Source organism: Pygoscelis adeliae, unplaced genomic scaffold (genome assembly GCF_000699105.1).
Source record: "Pygoscelis adeliae isolate BGI_AS28 unplaced genomic scaffold, ASM69910v1 Scaffold241, whole genome shotgun sequence".
NCBI classification, from domain to species: Eukaryota; Metazoa; Chordata; class Aves; order Sphenisciformes; family Spheniscidae; genus Pygoscelis; species Pygoscelis adeliae.
In genome coordinates this window covers 4,361,819-4,372,666 of record NW_008824056.1, presented here as the reverse complement: position 1 = coordinate 4,372,666, position 10,848 = coordinate 4,361,819, and the positions used below count along the sequence as shown (strand labels likewise).

Genomic DNA, 10,848 nt, shown 5'->3' with positions numbered 1-10,848 from the left:
GCACTGTCAGAATACTGAAGTTCATAATCTCACCCTTTGGAACCTTCTACACATCAACATTAAACGGAGGATTCTGCTTCTGTCTAAATGACTGTGGCCAAAGCCAAGTTTTCGAAATCTGACTGAATCTATGATGAAATTCTGGAGTTTCCCAGGTTGGCATCACATGCTCAAAATGATTTCTGTAGGGATTTTTTTTTTTCTTTGCCATGGATGAAGGTCAGTGGTTCACTGGAAAGATCAGCTTGTACAGGTTGCATATGCCCCGTTTTGTAAATTAACTGATGTAAAAATGAGAAAATGTTTACCTCCTCTTATTCTACTTAAATTCAAAGTCATGCCTTAATACTCAGCTAACAGAGTTGTTCATGCATATGTGGGATATTTGGTTTATTTTTGTTCAAATTTCCATCGGACTGAGGAAGAAAAAAAACCACACAGGCAGTATCCTTGAAATCTCCACATTTATTTGAGGGTAAAAACATGAGCATTCCTTTGCCTTAGTACCTTGACTCCTCTAAACTACTCTTTCTTGATTGGCAAAAGAACTGCATGTTGTTTTTATTTAAAGATAAAACAAAAACTTCTGACAGACAAGATTTTTCCATTACTGCTTTTAATTGCATCTCACCCAAACTTTAAGATATTCGTGTGCCTGAGCACACTCCTGTTACCTTTCTCTTAAGGAATGACAGAGGTGACTGGGCTTCCCAAGCCTGCATTATTATCTTCAGAGGGTGTTTGAAGAGCAGGAACCTCACTCCTCTGATAGACAGGGCCTAAAAAGACTGAGCACCTAATCTAACCGGTTAAATTATGAGTCTGCAGTTTGGTGTCATGAATATCCCCTTATTGTCTTAAACCACAATACCTCATTTCTCATACCGAGGATGCTGAAATGCTACAACTGTTCTGAAAATCCTCAAAATTGCATTGAAAATATAAAGCTGATCTTTTACTTCAAAAATTTTTCTTGAGGAAAAAAACACCCAAAATGGAATATTCTGACAAAAAAGTCTCAACAAAAGCTCCCAGTGAGACTGAAGCCCCACAATTGCATAATTTCCTAATCTGAACGATGTGTTTATAGTCTGCTGCCCACGCTGCTGTTCTGACCTCCTGCAAACCTTTGCAGGTAAACCCCCTTTAAAGTTCTGGGGAGCTTCATTTGTCCTCTGCCACCCTATTCTTTTTCAAGGTGGAAAAAGCCCTCCATCCAATATGTGAAGAATTAGCAATCAGGAAATTGTGCTTCAGTGAGACTCACTTTTACCTACATGGGGAATAATGTGCCCCCAAATGCAAAGGTGGATGGGGCTCCACAGTATTTTACTGCCAATCTCTGCCCACAATTATTTGTGGTCAAAACCAAGTCTCTACAGCTATTTCCAGTTTCAGTGTTTTAAATGAATGACATTCCTGTTCCAGACACAGCATCACAATACTCTGGCAAAATGCATTGGCTGTGAGGAACAAATAATGCTAGAACTCTTACTTCTAGATTTCAGCATTAACTCCTCGCTTACAGAAGTTTATAAACTCAAATCTGCATCTTTCTTCCAGGTGTGTCTGGGAAGAAATTTTTACGTGTGGAAGAATATTTTATGTGTGGATTTCAGCAGGCAGCACATGCACTTCAGGTTCAGGAACACTTCTTCAAAAAAGGGTTTCTCGTATGCCAGCATGGTGTGAGCTTTGTCCTGGCTCTGTGGCCCACTTTTCTCTGCTGTTGTCAGGGTGAGGTCTGTATTCCGCAGCTGGAGAGCCAGATGGTCACGTCGCCTCAAAAACCACCATCAGAGTTGCCGGCTATGTCTAGATTTCAAGTCAGTTAATATTCCTTACAGGAATCTTGGTTTTGCTACCAGGCACAGTTCATAGCACCTCTTGCTAGAGACACCACGTTTAGGATTGAATCAGGACTTAAATTGATTATATCAAGTTTAACTTTGCCTTACGTCCAAAAGCCCTGTGTGAAACAAGTTGTTACATTTGTAAATGCAAATGTTAGCCTTTAGTATTCTTACCACCAATTTCAAATTAATAAACTGCCCATTTAAAAGCTGAGCGGTCAAGTCACAGTTGAGTCTGGCTGTGGCAATGGAGATGCCCGTATCTGGATTATGGATAAAGAGGGTTGCAGAATCAATACCTCCAACAAGAACTAAATTACACATCTCTCTCTTTGATTTAAGCCACTAAAATAGGAGATACCAGCCTGTGGTAGAGCAGAAATGTAAATTCACAAGACACAATCACAAAAAAAAAGATGAATTGAAGACAGCCAAGCCTTGCCAGTGGTTAGGTACAGCCACTAATGATACTACTGTGGAAAAAGCTGTCAAACTAGGTACTGTTCTTTGTGTTTTCTGTCTGCCAAGCACAAGACTTTCCATGATCAGAGACAGAAGTGACTGAAAAGTGGAAAGGACACATACAGGAGCAAGACAAAGGGTTAAGAGTTTCCAGGTGTAACTTTAAGGTATTTCATTGCTCTCATCCAGCATAGCAAAATCTATCTCAATAGACCCTGTTAGCCTAAAGATAAGCCTGTATTTTCCCCATGGCTGAGCTGGAGTCCGAATAGAATACTCTGTTTGTTTGCTTTCTTCAGTGAAATGGCACCATTCACTTTAGGAATATTTAGCAGTTCTAGGGGTTTTCTGCTTTGAATGTCTACCCCACACATACTGTTTTTCATCCAAATAACCAAAACCTTTTTTCAAGTATTTCTAACATTTTCAAAGTAAACAGCTCCATGGATTGCAGCATGAAATCAGCAAGATTCTCCAAGATGTTTGTAGGCATATGGGTTGATTGTTAAGTTTTCTTTCTTTTCCTTCTGTCCGCAAACAATATCCACAAATCCATAAGAATGTAGGATTATCATTTAAGTAGATATATGATAGGATGTATATTAAGCCTAGGGAAAAACAAGTGTGCAGTTGCAAAGAGTCCCCATTTTGTAATGCCTTTTTATCACGCATCTTTGAACATCCATGCCACCTTGAACCATCTCCCAAAAGACTAGCCCCATTCTTAAACATCATTAATTTCTTCATTACTTCTTGCAACTTAATAGATACTAAGCAATTATAACTTTATATGCATTCTCCAAATCTTACAGGAAGAAATCAGCTTTTCAAAACAATCTGATAAAGGAATATCAAGGCGAAATCTCAATATTGTCTTGGAACAGAATTAAATGACTGATATACTCTATTTTTTCTAAATATCTTACCCACAGCTGCCACTTATTGTATGGTTTGCGGTTCTAACAGTGTTTAATTTTAGATGTTGATATACCTGAATCCCACTAGTTCTGATGTAATAGGGATACGTGCATTACTGCAAGTCTGAAGTACGTATTTTGCTTTCCTCTGGGTGTTCATTCTCTCAAAACCACAGTGCTGAATACAGCCAAATGTTGCCCATGCAGCTGCAAATGAGCCATATGTCCACTTTATTGTGAATACCTCAATTTCCACTGGGAATGAAATATAATTCTTTGAGAAATTGAAAAGACTTTTTAGCTGCTAATTTAAAACAGATTATTCTTTTTCGCCTGATTATTATTGTCAAGAATGTTAGCCTTCCATTGCAGCAAGGTCAGGGAATTTAGAAGAGGATTAATAAGCTAGCACTGGGTGCTCATAAGGTTCCCTCATATATTCCCTCAAGTCACATAATACTTGATCAAAAAAAAAAAAAAAAAAGTTGTTTGCTTCTGAGTATAAAATAAAAAGAAACCCAGTGCAGCAATTAACGTGTACTAATTAGCACGGCTGACTTCAGAGCTGTGTATCTTTCAATCAGGCCTGGATGCCTTTCTAAAAGCGTCACCACAGGAAGACTTGATAGACTTTTTTCAGTAATTGCTTTGTGCAGTGAAGAACTTCCAAGATAGAATGAGCAGGACAGGCTGCTGCCTTTCGTGACCATCATGGTCTGTCTGGAACTAAAATCTATTAATTTAGAAATCATGGCTTCATCCAGTGCACTAATTCTCAAGGGAACAACCCCTCCTGACATACTGGGCTTTGAATCAGGCCCTTTCGGAACAACAAATATTCCTGTGTTCTAAACAAAGAGAGGGGAGTATAAAAGCAGTTCTATAGCAGTTTTACAGCAGTTTATTCAAAAGAAGGTGATTTCAATACAAAAGCAGTTCCACGGTATTCAAACCTCCCTATTGTCAGAACAAGCTGGAGGGTAAAAAAAATGAAGAAGCACTGCCAAGGACAACCCGACACGTTAGAAAACAACTAGAAAAATATAGATGTCAAACAGTTCAAATAACTTCATTCAAAGTAGAGAGGGTGAGAGACAAGGATGTAAGACGAGGGTTTCATTTGTCTTTGCAGCACCCAAATCTACCATTGCAAATGGTGGAGAAGCCATTTCTCTCTTTTTCCGGGAGTGGGGGAGAAGCAGTGAAGATTTCCTTGCCATTTTCAGAGAATCCTGGGCTGCAAATAAAAAAAGAAGGAAGTAATTGCCCTCTTTCTTTCAACTCAAGTTAATATGGAAGTTGTTCCACTGTTCAACATCCATATCCAATCTAAATCCGACACACACTCAGGGTGCTCCAGAGGTGACCCTGCTCTGCGCCCAGGGACAAGCTGACAGTATTGCTTTTGACTTCACTGGAAGCTGGGCTGGGTCCCAGGCTGATGAGGCTCTTTCACTGGCAAGCGAAATGTTTTGAGAGAAATTGCCTCAGGCCTTGACCTTATCGTAGGTTGCTGTTACAGTAAATTCCTACAAGAAGCTCTTCCTTGCTGGCTCGCTCAAGGCCCTACGTGGCACCTGCAGCTCCCCTGCCCTGGCTGACAAGCACTGGTCAGGAGACTTCATGCTGCAGAGGCACTGCCATCCTACCTGCTCTGCCCTCCCAAGGTTTCCCACTTACATGACAGAACTACCTACTCTGTATGTGTGTGTGTGTGTGTGTGCAGGTGTACATATATATATGTGCGTGTGGGTGTGCATGTGTGCTTTTGGGGGTTGCTGCTTTTCCTAATTAGAAATCTTTCTTGAACGTGCTGTCATCACTGAGATTGTTGGCTACATAAAAACCCTGAGGGCTCCTTGATCCCAGTGCAGATGGACAGGGAGGGGTAAGCATGCCTAATTTCACCCTACCTCCAGAGCTGGGGAAACTGAACGCCACACTAAACCACACCACTTCACACCAGTGTGCAGGTTAGCAGCATCAGTCACTTGAGTTCTGGGGTTCCAACTAATTCTTCTGCCCAAAGCAGAGCCCTCTCAATTATTGTTTCAATAACCTACTGAAAACCTAGTAAAAACTGATGCCTAGATCACGACTGCTACATATTACCTCTTGCATCTTCTTCTGTTTGTTGTGAAACCCTCACATTGGTAAGAATGACTTTAAATTAAATGCTAGAAGAAAGGTGCTCAGAAACCTCTGCTGACATAGGAGCAATGGACTCGGCATCGGCACTGAATTCCCAGTCACATTTTTTTGTTCTCAATCCTAGCCTTAAAGGTCAGAGTGAGCAGCCACCAATCCCTGTATACCACAAGGAACTAGTGGATGAATCAAACACAGTAGTTTTATTATCAGTAAATATCCTCTGGTAATAAAAATGCAGTAGCATAGAGAGTGCATAAACCAAAAGGGTAGGTCCTCAACCAAGAGAAATTGCTGAAGCTAAACTGACTTGGAGATGCTGAAGAAATTACCTCAGATAATTTGTTACCTGGACAAAAACAGAATAGGTCCCACAGAGTGTCCGCTTCAACTCAGCAGCCACTTTGAGAAAACAGATGATCAACTGCAGTCCACTAAGAGCTATCAGAATAGAGAGTAAAATGGTGTTCCACTCCACTATGTTAGCAGGTTCGGTGCACCGAGACCAAGCAGGGTAATCTGTGAGGTACCTATAAGAGAAACAGCAATGTGAAGTAAATTAAATGTGGTGGGTGAAATCCAATTTAAATACACGTTATTTTACCTATAATATATAGAAAAACCATATTGGGCTTCATATGCTTCAAGTTTAGGAGTCAGACTCTAGTCTTTCATTACACCAGCATAACTCCTGCGTAGGTTTGTCAAATTCAGCTGAGTGAAAAGACTTATTTTCCTCAAATACATCTGCTTCATTAGTTTCCCTGTTAGACACCCAAGTGTTAGAAAGATACTGCCATTTTTCCAAATGGCCGAAGTCAAGTTTAAAATGGGAATTTTCCTTTTATTGATTTAATTTCAGCTTTAGGTTAAGTTCAGCTGACATCAGTACCATGCAGAGAGCAGGAACACTCCAATGCCATCATTCTAACCAGTGCGTGCAGCCTGAATGGCAGAGCTGAGGTAAGTGTCACCGCGTGCAATTTCCAGTTGTTCTAGAGCCATGCTTTGCATCCTTGAGGATCATAATGTGTACAACTGACATGTGCCAGCTGTGCCCTTTTAACTGTGAGACATGGTATAGCCTGGAGGTTAATTGCAAGAACCTTTGTTAGACTCACTTGCTCCGTGTCAGTTGCTTTTTTTCTAAACATTCGTAACTGAAATGCTTTGAGCCAAATCTGGAGTGCATTATTCAGCATTTGGCCCTCGTTGAACTCAAACTCACATTTTTGTATTTCCAAATGGGACGATAATGCTGGTGATACATAGCAGAGATTGCAGGATGCACTTCAGTGGTTTAAAATAAAGCTGACTTATGCCAGAGAAGGCCATAGTTTAGGAACTATTCCTGTTGGATGCTGAAGGAACTTGTTTGTGGTCCCTTGACAAATGTAATCCTCGGTGCATTCAAATGCAGCTGGAAGAGCTTAGCATTATATGACTTGAAATATTCAAGTCTTATAAAAATCTGATCTTTTAAAGGAAGAATGTAAAATCTTGCAAAAGCAGCCTCAGGTTACAGATCTGAATCAAACCTTTCATGCCTGTAGGAGGCTGGGACACGGGCAACACTTTGTCTGTCTCGCCTTGGTGTTTTATGAGATACAGCAGCTGTATGCAAAAACTACCCGTGATCAAACCACAGACTTCATTGAGCTTTAGGAGTTAGAAACCTACTGAGTTATTAAATATAAAAATGCCATCTATAATCTTTGAACCAAAACCCTGAGGAATTCGAGAGAATATTCTGAGAGAGTATCCATCTACACTCACTCTAATCTTATATTCTTTATCACACGTATGATTGTGACCACCACCAGATAAAGGACACTTAGCTAGATGGACCTCCAGGTCTGATCAGTACAAAGATTCTTACATTTAATCTTTCCTTACAAGGAGGCAAATACCTCTCTTTGAGGATTCTGGTGCTCATTCAAGAAGTTGAAAAACCTCACTCACCAATATAGGTCTTGTGTTCAAGAGACTGTCATTTTGTGTAAAACTCTGAGAGAATTTGTCTGACTATTGTTTCAATGAACAGTTTCTTCCAGAAGACTTACACTGATGTTTCTTACCCTCCAGCAGTGTCTTTGAAAATATAATCCCATCCACCTGATGAATTGCAGAAGGGGCCTTGGATCAACCCCAGGGTAAAGATGATGCAACTGTATCCAGAGAAAGCAACTCCAAGCAGGGCTAACACAATTGAAATAAAACTCTGAAGTAAAGAGAGAAAAATATTACTGTGTGGGGACAGTGTCCAGAGCAAATACAGTCATTCAGCCTGCCTAGCTACTTCCTTGGGGTTGAATTGCACATTTGATTGTCACAATCTTCAATATTCAGAAAGAGAAATACCAGGTAAAGAACAGTAAGCATACACATACAAAATAAAGGCTAAGTCAGAATTTAAGACAGTTTCACAACTCTCAGGTAAATATTGTTTGGGGATCTTTTTTTTTTTAAACTTGCGTTTTTGCAAAATTGTTTCCCAAAATGCTAGAGGAACACAACCACGCATTAAACATGTTTGCATCCCAGACAGTGTACATTGAGTCGTTACCGGAAAAAATAACTTCCAAATAATACAAGTGAGGGGATGAAGATATTTGGTTGGGGCACTTCGTTGAAACTCTCAGGCCTTCTACGTTGTTATTGTCTTTTACAAGGATTTTTTTTGTGGGGGTTTTTTTGGTTATTTTTCTTTCATCCTGCTTATGCATCAGAAGGAAGGAGCTACACTTTCTGTGACCTCTCAACCCGACTTAGAATTCTTCTCTGTGAAAGGAAGCAGAAACAGAGCAGTGGAGAGGCCAGAAGGATGTGCTGGAAACACGGGAGCAGGAGGGCACTCAGAACAAATGCTAAAGAGGCGCAAAAATAGAACACAGACTCACCCTGTAGGTTTTGTTACAGCTCTCGCTCTGGCAGCACCGATAGAACACGCTGCACTCCAGTGTTATTAGAATTACTGCCAACAGAAGGATCTATAAGGGGACATTATAAGGTCAGTGAAATGACTGCAGATACCAAGCCAAAGTCTCCTTCGCCTATGGAAGGTAGGGACTGCATCTGTTACGCTCTGTTGAGATTTTAAAGCTGCTCAGTAGGAAAGCACAATTACTCAAGGCGCACCATGGAACTGGACTGTTTTTATTAGGCTGTCACCGTAGTTGTTTCTTGTACTTGAAAGACAAGAGTACAGCGTCTCCTATCACAGCAAAGTGTTACTAGCATGGACACAGCTATACCAGTGAAGCTGAAAGAATAAAACCAAGCTCACGAGTAAAAGAATCAATACCAATGAAAGGAAGGATATTTTATTGATACAACCACATCAGTGCAACAGCTTGTTGCTGACACAGTTACACGGATCAGGGTATCACCTTCCTTACCAACGCAGTCATCCTAGAAGTACAAGCTTTTTGTTAAATTCACCCGGACTTTCATTTGCTTTTCCTGTCAAGTATCCATACCGTTTTTCTCAGACTATTGGATTATTTAAACCTGATACTAGAATCATTTCAATAAATAAGATTTGGACTCCAGAACCACAAACTGCCACTCAGAGAGGCACTGGTTTGAAAGGGGAAATATGAAAAGGAATTTTTCCGAATCACAGCACTATCCTCTCACATGCTGCTGCCCTGTTTGTAACAAGATAATATATAAGTTTTTAATAAATTGGTAACGATCCTAAAAATGCTTCAAAATATGAATGTCACTGTTGCAGTTAACTTTTTCCCAAATTTTCAACTATGCTTTTCTGTTCAAATTCTCTGCCTGATAGCTTTTTCCTCTGCTAGAAAAGATTAGGTTTTTCTTCTGCTTTAGGAAGAATACACAATTTCAAAAGAATATCTCATGTTTTAATAACTCTCCCAGTTCAGCACCTTCATAAAAACAGCTTACTTATGCAGATGAGACCTTTTTAAATACTGATTGTGTGCATGAACTTTTACTACATAACTGCTTTCTGTCCCTGCGGCTACGGTTCTTTATGAACAGAGCGAACAGTATGAGCAGTGGGCAACTCTGTGTTAGCTTATTACTGCACATGAGCATATTACAAATGTAATGGAGAAAATCCTACTATGCCAAACACAGTGAGACAATCTTCTGTATTTAGCCTAACAGTGGCACTTGAGGCATTGTGAACTGTATCCAGTCCTCTAAATACTGGACCGCATACAGCTCTTAAAAACATCTGAACAGTTATGAGAAGCTTTTTTAGTTTTTGTTTCATTTTGTTTTGGTAAAAGAGCTCTAACTCAACCTCCATACAGGATTAAATCAACATAGTGCCTGCCCCCATAGTACAAGCGTAAATTACACATAAACAAAAAGCCAGCAGAAAAAAACCCGATCACCAACCCTGCAAAATCACTTACATGAAATTAAATAGTATACATAGCATGTCATTCAGTATATTCACATTTGTTTCAGTTTGATCGAGTTTTTCTGCCTGCAGTGTTTTTGCCAAAGTAATCCGTATTCTCTTTAAAAGCACAGTTACATTGCTGCATAGTAACCCAGAATTATTTGCAGTAGAATGCAATTCTTTAAAAATCCATAGAATCAACACTTACCATCACACCTGAGAAACAGATCCCTTCAAAATACCACACGTAGTTGGGAAGCTGGTAACTGGCAGCATGTGAAGCTTTCCCATTAGGGAAGTATAATAGGATGTTAACAACAATACTCCAAAGTGCAAGAGGTATCAGCAGACAACTCAAACAGCTTCCACATGTCTCTAAAGCCATCTCTCAAGAACTTTAGAAGTTTTGCTCTTCCAAGCTAACAAAAGATTACAAGTTTTTAAATATGAGAAGTGTTTTGACCTCCTCAGTTTGATTCAGTCATTTCACATTCACGGGAACCGGGTGACTGGGGTATGATGCTAGAGATAGAGAAGTGCTTAACAGTTAGCAGAACAATAGATGAATATTGCTGTCTAAACTCATTGTCCTTTCTAAGCATACGTCTCTAAGTAGCAGTTTCCCTTCTAAAAGATCCTCCTTTGTGATCTTCCAAATGAAATATGTCTAGAAGTCAGACTCAGGAAGGAACTTCAAAAATCTCATTTCCTAGTGACTGCTTAGAAACGCACTCCTCCCGAGAACACGGATTACGATGCAGATGTCCTGTGACATGAAGCAGGTTGCTCAGCCTTACTGCAGCTCAAAATTTTTTCTACCTTACATGGGGAAGGGGGCTGTCAAATGATAAATACGTCCAGTCTCTGTACAGAAGGCCACACGTTGCCTCACGCTACAGAGAATTAATACCAGGGCTTGGCAGATATGGCGCTAAGGGTGAACCAACACTTGCTGCTAACTTGGGGCAGCCTCACAAAAACACCAAGCTGAGTCTCAGCCACTTTGCAGAGAATACAGAAGCCTAAATAACACTGGTTAGAAACCGCCAGGCAGGCATTGTCACGCTTTAATTAATTACTCTTT

General features: G+C 40.1%; 1 protein-coding gene across 1 annotated transcript; it reads right to left on the bottom strand.

Moving 5' to 3' along the window:
• Positions 1-4,123: 4,123 nt before the first annotated feature.
• TM4SF18 (transmembrane 4 L six family member 18) lies at positions 4,124-10,402 on the bottom strand. Its single transcript, XM_009333977.1, has 5 exons — positions 9,973-10,402; positions 8,281-8,370; positions 7,459-7,601; positions 5,730-5,910; positions 4,124-4,469 (listed from the first exon to the last, which is right to left on the bottom strand). The coding sequence occupies exons 1-5, from the start codon at positions 10,147-10,149 to the stop codon at positions 4,455-4,457; spliced, it is 606 nt and encodes a 201-aa protein (XP_009332252.1). The 5' UTR covers positions 10,150-10,402; the 3' UTR covers positions 4,124-4,454.
• Between the last annotated feature and the right edge of the window lie 446 nt (positions 10,403-10,848).